The sequence below is a fragment of the Rutidosis leptorrhynchoides genome, chromosome 3 (genome assembly GCF_046630445.1).
Source record: "Rutidosis leptorrhynchoides isolate AG116_Rl617_1_P2 chromosome 3, CSIRO_AGI_Rlap_v1, whole genome shotgun sequence".
NCBI classification, from domain to species: domain Eukaryota; kingdom Viridiplantae; phylum Streptophyta; class Magnoliopsida; order Asterales; family Asteraceae; genus Rutidosis; species Rutidosis leptorrhynchoides.
The window spans coordinates 620,361,485-620,375,676 of NC_092335.1; the positions used below are offsets into that span (position 1 = coordinate 620,361,485).

General features: G+C 32.0%; 1 protein-coding gene across 1 annotated transcript; it reads right to left on the reverse strand.

Annotated features, from left to right (window-relative positions):
* Positions 1 to 3,760: 3,760 nt before the first annotated feature.
* On the reverse strand, positions 3,761 to 12,842 carry LOC139902285 (uncharacterized protein At1g24485-like). The gene is made up of 10 exons (XM_071884925.1): positions 12,671 to 12,842; positions 12,534 to 12,587; positions 10,080 to 10,602; positions 8,806 to 9,278; positions 8,454 to 8,586; positions 8,280 to 8,348; positions 7,039 to 7,110; positions 4,298 to 4,369; positions 3,928 to 4,187; positions 3,761 to 3,813 (listed from the first exon to the last, which is right to left on the reverse strand). Exons 1-10 carry the CDS (start codon positions 12,840 to 12,842, stop codon positions 3,761 to 3,763), a joined length of 1,881 nt encoding a protein of 626 aa, XP_071741026.1.
* Between the last annotated feature and the right edge of the window lie 1,350 nt (positions 12,843 to 14,192).

The following is a 14,192-nucleotide window of genomic DNA, read 5'->3' on the forward strand; positions in this document are numbered from 1 at the left end:
TAATTTCGATGAACGAATTAAAAGATATGGTCAACTGAATTATGTTTGACGTTAATTGAAATTGTGTTTGAAACTGTAAATTAATATTTAAACAACTTGTCTATGAGATTGATAAATTGGATTTTTAGATATTACTAATCGAGTAAATGAATTTCTATATAAGGCACGTCTCGTTTTGTTGAACAATTGTCAAAATTAATTGTCTTATCATGTTTTAAAGCTTTATCAACACTATAATTTGATTTTACAAGTATTGGAAAACTATGTGAAATAATAAAATATTTTCAATTGCCATGATAATTCAAATATAATATAGCTCCTGAAATAAATAATATTTTGAGTTTGATAAACTATAAATTCGTTCAATTATCAAGACTTATACTATGTTAATAAACATATATAGATTTAAAGATCATATTGGGTCAGGTTGACTTTTGAGATGACTTTTGTTAACTTTTGCATGTCGGTCTCGAGCATTAGGATTGTGATACAGTATGACCCGACCTAGCTTGTTAGACATGTATTGACCAACATATGTTCTCTAGGTTGAGATCTACGGTTATTTTGCATTTCGAGTTTCGTTCACATTTCGGTGAATGCCCTTATGTGCTGCTAAGGTGAGTTTCATATGCTCCCTTTTTAATTGCTTTTGCAATCTATATTTTTGGGCTGAGAATACATGCACTTTATTTTAAACGCAATGGATACAAGAACATACTAAATTCTACACCAAGTTTGAACCGAAAATCCCTTAGCTTTGGTAACTAGTAACTGCCGGTTATAAGAACTGGTGGGCGCGAGTAGTAGTATATGGATCCATAGGGCTTGATATCCCCGTCCGAGCTAGAGCACTAGCCTTTTAGCGGACGTATGCTATTTGAGAAGCGTACACGTTGGTCTGCGTGTATTATTAAGATGATTATACAAAGGGTATAAATTATATATACGTTAAGTTTAGTTACCAGGGTGCTCAATTTCATAGAATATTTTGATAAACGTTTCTGGATGAAACAACTGAAAATTTGTGATTCACCTTTATATACAGATTATGCGCAACATTAAAACTATGAACTCACCAACCTTTGTGTTGACACTTTTAAGCATGTTTATTCTCAGGTTTCTAGAAGTCTTCCGTTGTTTGCTTATACGTTATACAAGCTATGTGCATGGAGTCATAGATGCTTTATTCAAGAAAACTTTGCATTCACAAAATCATCACCATGTATCTTATTTTGACTGCATTGTCAACGGATGTAGTATTGTAAACTATTATATACGGTGATTGTCTATACGTAGAAATCATCAGACGTCAAAAACCTTGGATTTATATATTCATTTATGGTGTGCCTTTTCAAAAGAATGCAATGTTTACAAAACGTATCATATAGAGGTCAAAACCTCACTATGAAATCAATGAATGATGTATTCGTCCAAAGAGATTTGGAAGGATCGTCACAGTTATCGTTGTCCAACAACCATGTGTACAGATCTGGTCAAAGAAGATGAAGATCCGGAATCTGCCGGATTCAACTTTGCCGAAAAAAGTACAGATCTAGATGCAAATTTGAAGCAACATCGGGGTTTAAAGAAGCTAGTACACTTAGGGGTTCTTTGCAGAAGCTAGTACATATCGATCTGTAACTAAATTGTTATGACAATTTGCCTAGCGCACCCACACCAGCGGAAGCTAGGATATAATTTGTTTGAGACAAACTTGTGAGAAATAATAGAAAGCAAATAAAGTAACTGATAACACAGCGATTTAACGTGGTTCGGCAAAACCCAGCCTACGTCCACCCAATAGTCTTCTTTATTCTTATAATATAAAAGAAACCGGTACAAGAAAAAGTACACTATGAGTTAAACCCAAACTCAAGCTCCTTAGATTTTAGTATAAAATCTAAGTTTCTCGTACACACTTTTACACTTCTTACAAGAATAAAACTCTCAACCCCTCACAAAGAAAGGTTCCCGATGATATTACAGATCAACTCCCTATCTACTTTGTGATTATACCTCAAAAAAAACTCTCCGTTGATATTATCGGTCAACAATGTTCTCTCATTTGTGATACGTGATCCTCTGTGGATGTCTTCTCATATTTGCATGACTATCTATTTATACATGCATATTTACATGCATACTTTCTAGCATAGTGCTAAGCCACTCATACCTAACCATGTGAAAGGAAACAGACGTATACAACATTCACTTTTCATCTTTCTTTGACTTTACTACAACCACAAGAACCATTTTCTTCCATGGTACTATTATTAAATAGTCTTCAATAAGTAATGAATAGGCCATGCAAATAGTAAGTTTTATGACTCATAAATGTGAGCCATCAACTAGGACTACCGTCCAACATAAATAAACACTAAAAACTAGATTTAGTATTGGAGAAGGTACTGTAAACAATATGGATGTGTTGTAATGGTTAGTTAAAATAATATTATATGTGTAGTTATGTCTTTGCTTATTTTGATTTTAGGGTTTTTAAGAAATGGAATTTTGATTAAGAAATGAGTTTTAAGATATGGATAGAAGCAAAGTATTAAACGTGATGTAATCAAATGGATGAAAAGAAATAAATAAAGGTTGAATATTTTGATGTGTGTATTTTGTGACATATGATTTTTAATTTAGATTAATGATTCTCTTATTAAAGATTTTAATGTTTTACATTTGATATTGAAAATAACAATTAGGGTTCTTATTTTATTAGACCACTTGTAGTGGTTGGGGGCGTGGGTTGAGGGCGTGTGTTACTTTTTGATGACTAGGACGTGTGAGTTATGTTTGTGGAGTAGTGGTGGTGTGGGTTTATGGTGTGGGTTGAGAGTATTGTGATGATATGTTAAAATATAATTGAGTTAAATATTAAAAGGGGATAAAAATAACATTTTTAAAATAAAAAAAAATAAAAAAATAAAATTGGCAACGGACGTTGCTTGGTACGTTGCTTGGCAACGGACAGAGGTAACATAACCCATCCCACGCATTGATTATGGGGTTAGTTGGGTGCCACGTGGGCTTGCAACGCCCTCTTACCAAACTGATACAACAAGTCTTAGAAGGAGATGAAGATAAAGATGAAAGATGAATAAATAAACAAACATGAAGGATCACTAAAAATAAACATAAATGACTAATATGCAATATCTTACAAACATGAGGGACCAATAATATAATTTTATAAAATTGAGGTGATTTGAAGATTACTTGGTTTTATACATACAATAGAAGATTTGAAAGTTTGATGCATACAATAGGAGTCTGGTGAAAAAGTTCAATGCATTTACAAACAATTTTTCCTTTAAGTATAATGAGATAATAGTTATTTTAAAATAAAACACTTTGACGTGGTTTCTTTAATAAATTTTTAGTTTATTGATTACTTTCAGTAATAGTAAATTATTATGTGTAATGAAAATTTAAAATTTGACAAAGGTCCATTTTATATATCGAACATGACCTTCAAAACTAATGAGACGGCCGTTCTCATTAAGATGTTATTTTAAAAAGTGCTAAACCATGCAAGAAACTTTATATACTTCAAAAAGGGAATTAACAATTTTTCTTGGTCATACATAACAAATGAAAGAATGGTTCAAATGCACACATCTAGCCTCACAACACCACAATTAGATCACATAAAAGTACGTACACCCACCTCCAAACGGAAACAGATCAAATTCAACTTTCACCAGATGAGATCGACCATATATAACTTATTAATCGATTTTGTAGTCCTGTTTGTTCAAGCAGTACTACCAACTGGTGGTGCATCCGGATTGATGTTCGCTCGGTCACCTGGATTTTTTATGATCAACAACCAAAATTAATAACACGAATGACGCCAAACACATTTATAAATTGCCAAGTGACGAAAATAAAATGAAGATTTGTAAGAGAAAAGTAGTTAACCTGTAGAGATAACTTGCATATTAACTTCGGCAGGTATTTTTTTCCTTCGAAAGATGATAAAAGCAGCGAAAGCAATCCATAAAAGTATGAATACTGGGATTACGATGCCAAGTATCAGAGGCAGCATGCTACTTTTCTTCTTACTTGTGCTGGTACCGCTTCCTGAAGACGAATTTGTGGATCCGGGAGACGAATTTGTGGACCCCAGAGAACTTGAGCACGACTTGCCAGATGTACATAATGATGGATTTCCAGTAACACTATTGGAGATGTGAAATTAATTAATTAAATAAATTAAAAGAAATCTTAATAACAGCAACTCTAATAGTTTACATTACAATAGCATATCATATATTGATATCTGGCTTACGTTAGTTTTAATTTGCCGTTATTTGATAATGAACTGGGTATGGATCCACTAAACTTGTTATCCGCCAAATTCCTACAAAATAGAAGTTATAGAAATCAGTTAAACTTTATACAGAATGATGCAGTATTGGATCAGATTATTGTTGGGCCTGCATCTATTGCTAACATTCGGCTCACAATGTATTTGTATTTAAAGGAACAATTGAATCAAGCTAGCGGGCTGCAAAGTTATGTTGGGCCTGCTGAATTTGAATGTGCAAAGTTTGAAGGCAAGGGATGATTTGGGTCGTGACTTGGAAAAGAAGCCAGACTTAGAAAAAAGCCAAGAAGACTTTGTGTTGTATTCTAATTATTTAGTTTCCTTATTATGTATATCTTGTTTCAGTATTTAATAGGGCAAATTTCATAAAAAAAAGGTAACATATTATACTAATTTTTTCATTTTCGGTAATATATTTCATTTTGTTATTAAAAAATGAGTCCTTTTTCAAAAGTTAATCAAAAAGAGGGGTGTCACTAACTTTTGTTAACTTTCTCAGTTAAGTGTCAACTTTGCATAGCATGTCAAGTCTTCTATCGACCAACGTTTTCAACTCGCGATTTGACGCACGTTATTGGCACGCGATTCCGACACGCGTTTTTGACATGCGTTTTCGACGCACGTTATCGAGGCATGTTATCAACTCGCGTTTTTCAAGCAGCGTTTTCGATGCACGTCGATCGTGGCATGTTTTCAACTCACGATTTCGACGAGCGTTCTCGAGGCGTGATTTCGACGCGTATCGAAATGAAGCCATTTTCGTTCATGTCTTTGAGAATTACTTTATATGGGAAAAACACGCATCGAAAAACGCCTCGAAAACGCGTGTCGGAATCGCGCGTTGAAAATATGTGTCGAAATCGCGATTTGAAAACGTTTGTCGATAAAAGACTTGACATATTATGCAAAGTTGACACTTATTGAAAATAGGAAAACTGGTATAATATGTTACCTTTTAATGAAATTTGCCCTATTTAAAAAGATCTAGGTCAGTTTGTTACGATTTAGTTTTATGTTTTTAATTTTTAACGTGAATAAAGTGTAAGCCGTGAAGCAACCGAGAAGGTTGTATTTCGATTAAACTGTGAAGGTTTTAATCACTATTCTATCCGTACGGTTTAGCCATGATCTTTTTTACATTATTTGGTATCATCGTCGAAAAATAGGAATTTTACAACAGTTATACGTTTTAAGGTTAAGAAATTAATTAGTCAATAACATTATCTTACATATCATAGAAGTAATATACTGTACTAATTAAGATGTTTTATTGATTCCTTAAAGACTAATAATAACTTTTATTTTGTCAATATATATATATATATATATATATATATATATATATATATATATATATATATATATATATATATATATATAGCATGGGGCAAGAGGGGCAGATGCCCCCGGTGAAATTTTTTTTTTGCCCCAAAACCTCCATATTTTGCCTAAAAACCTCCACATTTTACTCAAAAATCACCATATTTTTCCTAAAAACCTCCATATTTTACCAAAAAAGTTGATACGCTTTAAAAAAAATTCGCCCCGGGTGAAAAAAATTCTTGTTTTCGCCACTACTATATATATATATATATAGTATATATATATATATATATATATATATATATATATATATATATATATATATATATATATATATATATATATATATATATATATATATATATATATATATATATATGTATGGGCATGATCAATGGAGAAATAACCAATCGGGGGGAAGCGGGGGAAGCAAATTTTTTTTATTCGTTTTTTTTTTGGAATTTTTTTTTCAGGCATCAAGATCACACGAAAATATGAACATTTAAAAAAGACACTTCGTGATGAATGTTATTATTTAGGCGGAAAAACGATCGACAAAAATAACATTCAAGATAATATTGATCGTGAAGAATGTTAACGTTTTTTTTTTTTTTTTTATGTTTTGTGAAGTAAAATTTTGCCCGATTTTTTTTTTTTTTTGATAAAGAATTTAGCCCGATTTAGAGTTTAGGGTTTAGGGTTTGATGTTTTGAGTTTAGTCCCCAAACCCTAAACCCCAAACCCTAAACCCCAAACCCTAAACTCTAAACCGTTCGTGTTAAAAACTCAATCTAAATTCTAAATCTAAACCCTAAACTCTAAATTTCTAAACCCTAATATCTAAACCCTATAAATCCTAATATCTAAACCCTAATATCTAAAACATTAACATACGCTCGAAAAACACGATAATTGTTATATATTACTTCTTGGAGCGTTTTTCCGTCAAAATAAAAACATTTATCATAAAGTGTCTTTATTAAATGTTCATATTTTCATCCAATCTATAATGTTGGTGAACAAAGTTTTTTCAAAAAACCAAAAAAAAAAAAATTTTGCTTCCCACCGCTTTCCCCCGATTGGTTACTTCCCTCTTGATCCTACCAATATATATATATATATATATATATATATATATATATATATATATATATATATATATATATATATATATATGTATATATATGTGTGTGTGTGTGTATATGTATATATATATATATATATATATATATATATATATATATATATATATATATATATATATATATATCTATCTATATATATATATACATACATACACTGAACTCATGCTTCAAATACCTAAAACTAAAGGTGCATTAATATTACAAGTCTTGAATTTGTGATGAATATAAACTTACAATTGTTGGAGATTAGACATGGTCCCAAGAAAGCTAGGAATCGTGCCACTCAAGCTGTTATTGTGCAAATCACTGAAATTATATAATACGAGTAGAATTAACGTTAGAAAGCTCCACCCGTTAATAACAACTAGCCCGGTTCGGCCCGCGCGATGCGACGAGTGCTTTCGACCTGCATATTCATATTTAACGTTGCGTTGTGTATGTACAGAAGGGGAGACGACCCATGTGTTAATACCCGTTTTAGATATAGGTGCGCGTACCATTTTTTGAAAAATTGTCCGTTTTCACACGTAGTTAATCTCGTTTTGTTCGAAAATTATTTCAAGTTTAATGGTGGTAGCGGTGAAAATTAACTCGCGTCGGGTAGGGAGTTAAGGCTCGTTGAAGTTAATGGTGAGTTTTGTTTTTTGAATTAAATTAAAAAATAAATTTACATTTTAAGTCCCTGAAAAAGTTGTATTTGTTGAAACCTTTTTTTTGGGGGGGGGGGGGGGGGGGGGGGGGGGGGGGGCTAGGTGAAAAAACGTCAATTTTTTTGGCTGCAACGACATGAAGTTCCATGGATTTTTCGAAAAATTATTTCAAGTTTAATGGTGATAGCGGTGAAAATTAACTCGCGTCGGGTAGGGAGTTAAGGCTCGTTGAAGTTAATGGGGAGCTTTGTTTTTTGAATTAAATAAAAAAATGAATTTACATTTTAAGTCCCTGAAAAAGTTGTATTTGTCGAAATCTTTGGGGGGGCTAGGTGTAAATTTTGGGTGTGAACACAAGGGATGAAACGCCAATTTTTTTTGCTGCAACGACATGAAGTTCCATCGACTCCAATTTTTTTTGCTGCAACGGCATGAAGTTCCATCGACTTTAGTATATGTAGTATTGTATTAGTATTAAATTAATTAATAATATTAATATTAATATTAATTTGACGTTGTTTAATACTAGCTAATTAGTGGCACCCAACTAATCAGATGATTAACAAAAATTAATAAACGTTCCTTCCAATAATTATTTGACTTTGGATAACTTAAATAATTAGTAGTAATGAGCTCATCAAACTGAATATAAAACTCATTTAATTAACACACACATACATTGACTTTAAATTGTTCTATTTGAAGAAGGCTGTTAATTAAGCATAAATGATCAATTTTCTAGTGATGTTGACTATTTACTATTTATAACTAGTTCTGATTTAGGATCAAGATTAACTACTGATAAAGTTGCAATATGAGACTCACATTATCACAAGAGCATCCATGGAGCTAATATCAGGAATTGAACCCACAAGATTGAAACTATTAAGATACCTGCAAAGATAGAAATTGTGTACTCAGTTTATTGTATTGCATGGTTTCTTGTACTGGTAATTAATACGAAACTAATTATAAGAGATCGAAGTATCAATTATTTACAATGCAGTAACGCGAGGTATAACATCGTTACTGCAATTGAGCCAGTCCCACGAATATGGTGCCGGGAGGCAAGGATCACCTCTCCATTCTTGTAACACGTCGAATGTGCTTTGTAATAAAGCTAAAGCTTTCACTGTTTAAAATTAAATAAAAACCATGTTAAAAAAGGAACGGTAGTTTAATAAAAGGATTTGACAGTCGTTAACACGCTTTAAGATTTTGTACATTTTGATAACCGACATAATAAAGTTGACTAGTAACCACCATATATAATGACTTATTGCATGTTAGTGATAGCTCTTAGGAATGTCGTTAGCAAAATCCTTAATAAAATTGTACTATTATAGATTACCGTCGTTGCTATCAGTGCCATCCGTAAGAATATCACTAATTGTAAACAACTCAATGGCGTTTATGATCGGGGGAAGGTCAGAATCAGAGGTAGCAGATAACGAAAGATTAGTGTCGGATGTGACAACGTAATTGTAAATGTAGCGTTCCTCGACTTGCATATAAGGTGGTGTGATTGCGAGTTGCACGGGACTAGAATTTTCGTAAATATTGAAGGATCTTTTTTGACCAAAATCAAGACTTGTAACTTCTGAAAAGTAGAGGTTTAAGTAGGTAGGGGGAGAAAGAACAGGAATATGGGCAATAATAATAGATTGAAATGTGGTTGGAACTGTAATTGCATTTTGAAAAACTCCTTCAGGGGGGTTATTGGGTGCAGTCGCATCAATATAAATTGCATCGTTTGTTACTTGCTCGGTTCCGCTTTGGGCCGGGTAGGATACCCATATTCGGTCATAAATATCATCCGGGTACCTACACACATTGTTAAAAAGGAAATTCACATAATTATTGTGAGTTGCTGGTTATCAACATTCTAAAAAAAAAAAAAAAAAAAGGTTCTCTGGTTGGAAAGTTATCTACCATTTTCGTTTATTTTTCGACTTTCATTTTAGAAATTCGTAAACTCTAAGTAAACATGTTTAATAATGATTACGCTATAAATTTATAGCAATATGAACAATTCATACGAGGGGAAAAAATTTAAGTTTACTAACATTCACCAATTGATAATGGGTGATAATTTGTCGAAAAAATTGATAAACATTACGTCATCCATTTCAACTTTATTGTCTCTAAATAAAAGAAACACAATTTCATAATATACGAGTATTAATTACAAAAGTGTATCATTTATCAACTTTTTGATTTTTGTCATTAGTTTTTTTTTTCTCTTGTTTTTTTATTTATTACGTAGTATTATTTTTTTGCTAAAATAACAATTACTATTAAAATACAGGATGCCTTCATCAAAAAATGAAGTAACCCGAAAAACCAGTACAATCAAAACGTGACCATTAAGGCTCGACAGAAGTAAACCACTAAGAACTAATTGAACAAAGCTAGCTAATTATTTATAAAAGTAGACAGTTAATTTGTGATAATCTAAAAGGAAATAACATACAATAACATCGTAATGGATTTAGTATTTTATTAAACAGCGGCTTACTAATTTTATAAGTAAACACGTTCCTTCACATCTTATCCTGAATCTTAAATTTTGTTTCTGAAACGATATCCATATACTGTGAGAAAAAATTTAGTTTGATGGCATACCTTAAGGATTTACTTGAACCATAAGACAATCTATCAATCAAGAAAATTGCGCGATTATCATCGACTTCACTATAAACATCTGAGTCAAGGCTACGTATTGCAAGAGACGAAATAAATGGGAATTGATCGGGCATTGTTTGAGCCAAGCACACACTAACGTTATCTCCTTTTGCAACAAAAATCACTTCGTACGTTGTAGAACCACTGAGTGAAGTTTTAACCGTGGTCCAAAGATTGCCATCAAAGATGAGATCAAAAGTCGGAGGATTCAATAATCCATCGTAATTTCCGTAATTAAAAGTTGCCCTAGCTAGAATTTTTGTGCCTTGTGTAACACCTATCGAATAACAATTCTTTTTTCGACTTGTGAAAACCCTAAGGGTGTCGAGCACCGAAGTTAAAGAGTAGCTTGGTTTAACTGTTCGGGAAATGCCATTAGAGATGATCGTATCATCTGGAGTCCATGTTATCGTGTTAACATCTGTAGTCGTCGTTGTCGCTCCGCAATCAATGCTTGCAATCACTGTAACAAGAAAACAACATAAATCAATATTTTGTCCCAGAAAGTTCACTAAACGACATAAATAATTTATTCCCTCCGTCGCAAATAAAACTGTTCAAATTTCTATTTTCGTTTGTCCCAAAATTATTGTCTCATTCTCTAAATAACCATTAAATATCATTAAAGTTCTAAATATACCCCTTTTAATTTTGAAAATTCAACTTTAAATATATCAATTAATTTATTAGTTACTCTTTATATAATTACATTAAATGAAATGGCAAATTAGACAATTCAGTACTATATCTTAAATTCAATAAAAAGTCAAATTAGATAGTTTTTTAGAACGGAGGGAGTACTTTTTTCAGAATTATCTCTGGCGGCATCACTATATCATTTCCTATCTTTATTTATTGATTTTCATTCGTCACGAATTACAAGAAAAATACCGTTTGGATTTTTGTGACGACATTCGTCGCCAAACTCATATTTCTTGTAGTGAAAAAGGTATCGTGTTAATGTTAATATTATTTTTTTAAGTAAAGGATTACCGCAATGAATATTACTTAACTAATAAATGAATGTTTACAAGACAAAACAAATGCTACAATTATGCCTTGTAGCCTCAGACAAACAGCCTCTAGACCATATTTTCTAATGTTAATATTGTACTGTATGTATAATACATAACTAATAGTAGAATTAAAAAAGGGAAATAAAAGAATAAATGCAGTTTTCAAGAAACTCATAACGTACTAGCTAAATGAAGCTAAACATAATCATTAACATACATGTTCGGCATTTTACTAAACTTAATAATTAAGTAAAAAATGTCGAACATGTCTAACTAGCTTTATTATATGATAGTTATTTGATGGATTATTATGAAATGCTTACAATTTTCCTGTCTGGAAACGGAAAATGACAATAGAGCTAAGAAAAGAACCGGTAGCAAGTTGAAATTTCCGGCCATGATGAAGAAAGTAGTGGTGACGGATATTGAAGTTAAGTTGTATGTTTATATAGTTGATCTTTTTTTTTCCTTCTTTGACTTTTAATATGGGTAGACTTTAGAAGGTTATAATTGTCAAATACTGATTATGTGCATTCTTTATATAAGTCGTCTATAGTCGTTGATAACACGACTTGGTATACGATTACATTTTATGGTTGATTTAAAGGACAATTTGTATTTATAAATTATAGTAAATCATAATAAGTAAGTAATATGTCCCACATTTATTCTCCTAAGGAATATTATTGAATTTAAATAATGTTGAATGCGTGCTAATTTACCTTAATAATGCGAGTTGGCTGAAAAAAATTACAAAATACATTAATGATAATATATATATATATATATATATATATATATATATATATATATATATATATATATATATATATAAATATAAAATGGGAATAAATTGAGAACTTAATAACTTTTAATAATTCTTTTTTACAAATGAACAAAATTTTGAAATAAACAAAAAAAAAAATTTGTAATAAAAAATAGGATCGAAAAGAATAGTCTTGATAATAGATAATTTCAAATAACACGAAGTAATACTTAATTAATTAGTATGATTAGAAACAAATAGTTATCAATAAGCCAACTATGATCAATAATATGCATGCTACACTCAAATGAAAATTGTATACTCTATGGTTTATACTCTATGGTTTATGGTTTATGTTTGAATTTCATTTGTTTTTGTTTGATTATTAATGATACGCTATTCGGTTAACGTATAGAGATTTAACAAAAAAGAATATTCGAACGAAGAATCGGTCACCATAAACGTGAATAAAAAGCACAAAAACCATAAATTTAAAATTAAGCGAACAGTGAACAGAGCTTGTGAGGAGCAAAAAGTGATACAGATTAAAAGTCATGTTCCAATTTTATGGAGCTGACTGGTCAATGTTCCGAAAAATAAGGGTTAACTCACCAATCAGAGCATGACGCGTGTCTTTTTCTGAAAGAGAACCTTGAACTTTTTTGCCTATAAATAAGCCACATGAATTCCATTCATTGACAAAGTACATCATTTTGTCAGAGCAAAATTTTCTCTCTCTACGGGAGAACTTTCTCTCTCTAATTGATTGACCAAGTTAGACCTTGACTGGATCCGAGACAAGTATTTGGATCCGGTAATCAACGTTTCCCTTTTGGTATCAAGAAGGCCAAACCGCTCACTGTTAACGTGATTGTAATTTACACTCGTATCATATCTGCCATCTGGATTTGATATGATCATTTGTGGTATTACTATTTGGTGATGATGTATATAATGTACTACATGTTTAGAGCACATGAAAGATATTATTTATCTATCTAAGGATAAAAGGAAATAATATACATTTAACTCTTTTTTCAAAGACAAGCATATATTAAAGTAAAATAAAAACTAATCAGAAGCTAGAAAATACAACGACATCAAACGATCAACAAAACAACGGCTAGCTAAAAACAGCGACGACAAACAACTCTAACCAAAAACTTACACCACACAAACGTGAAATACATACCCAATAAAAAAATCCACCTAACACAAACAGCTACATCCCCACTAGATTATCACGTGAAAAGAAAAACGAAAATAGAAACACGAATGTACAATAAAAATGTATTTAAAAAGAAATTGTTCCATGTTGGAACAAACTAAGACTTTAAATTATGGAAACAATATGATTATGTGTAAACTCATGGTACTAACAGTTAGCTATTTCCTTTATATACTAAAAGAAATCAGGACTGCGTCGTCTTCTTTAAATATATTCCTCAAAATGACATTTCCTCTCCCTTAAAGGCCATTCCGTGTTTTTCCCTTAAAGATTGAGCAGTGTAGTGCGCCGCACCAACTTAAGGTTGCGCCGCACCTGTGTCTGATTGGAGCAGAGACTGTTTTGCAAATGTTGTAAAATTGGGAATTTGGGTGCAATTTTGCATGGATAGGTTTTGAAGGATAATAGCAGATCAAGAACCACATTTTTCTTCAGTTCCTTCATCTTAAACACCCCAATTTAGTGAGAGAAAATGGTTTTATTGAGAGAGAACTCAAGTGAAGAAGAAAGTGTCTCTAAGCATAATCACTAGTTAATGGTGATTATGGACTAGACTTGACTTGTTTTGGGAGATCAAGTGCAATTTGGGTCAAATTGCACTTGTATGGTTTGGAGTATGAGAAGTGATTAGTGTATAATCACTATCTAGTTAGTGACTAAGGGTCGGGATCTAGGCTTGGTCATTATGTAATCAAGTACAATATGGGTTAGAATGTACTTGTTAGTGTGGGTTTAAATTACCACCCGGAGTGATAATGAGTTGTGTCTATTTTGGTGTCAAAATGGGGGGATTTGACGAGCAAGGTTAAATCCCTAGGATAAGGGATGATTGTGTCGGATTCTCTTATAGAGAATGAGTTTTTATGTGTTTTGTATGCCTATGTGTTATATAGATGATTACTTGCTCGGATGAGATGACGGAGATCGTGCTTACATGACACTTGCGTGCATTATCGAGGTGATTACGAGGTTAAATGTACATGGGCATGGGTCGGAGGTGTTGACTATGAGTTGGATCACACCGTATGTGGACTATGAGTTGT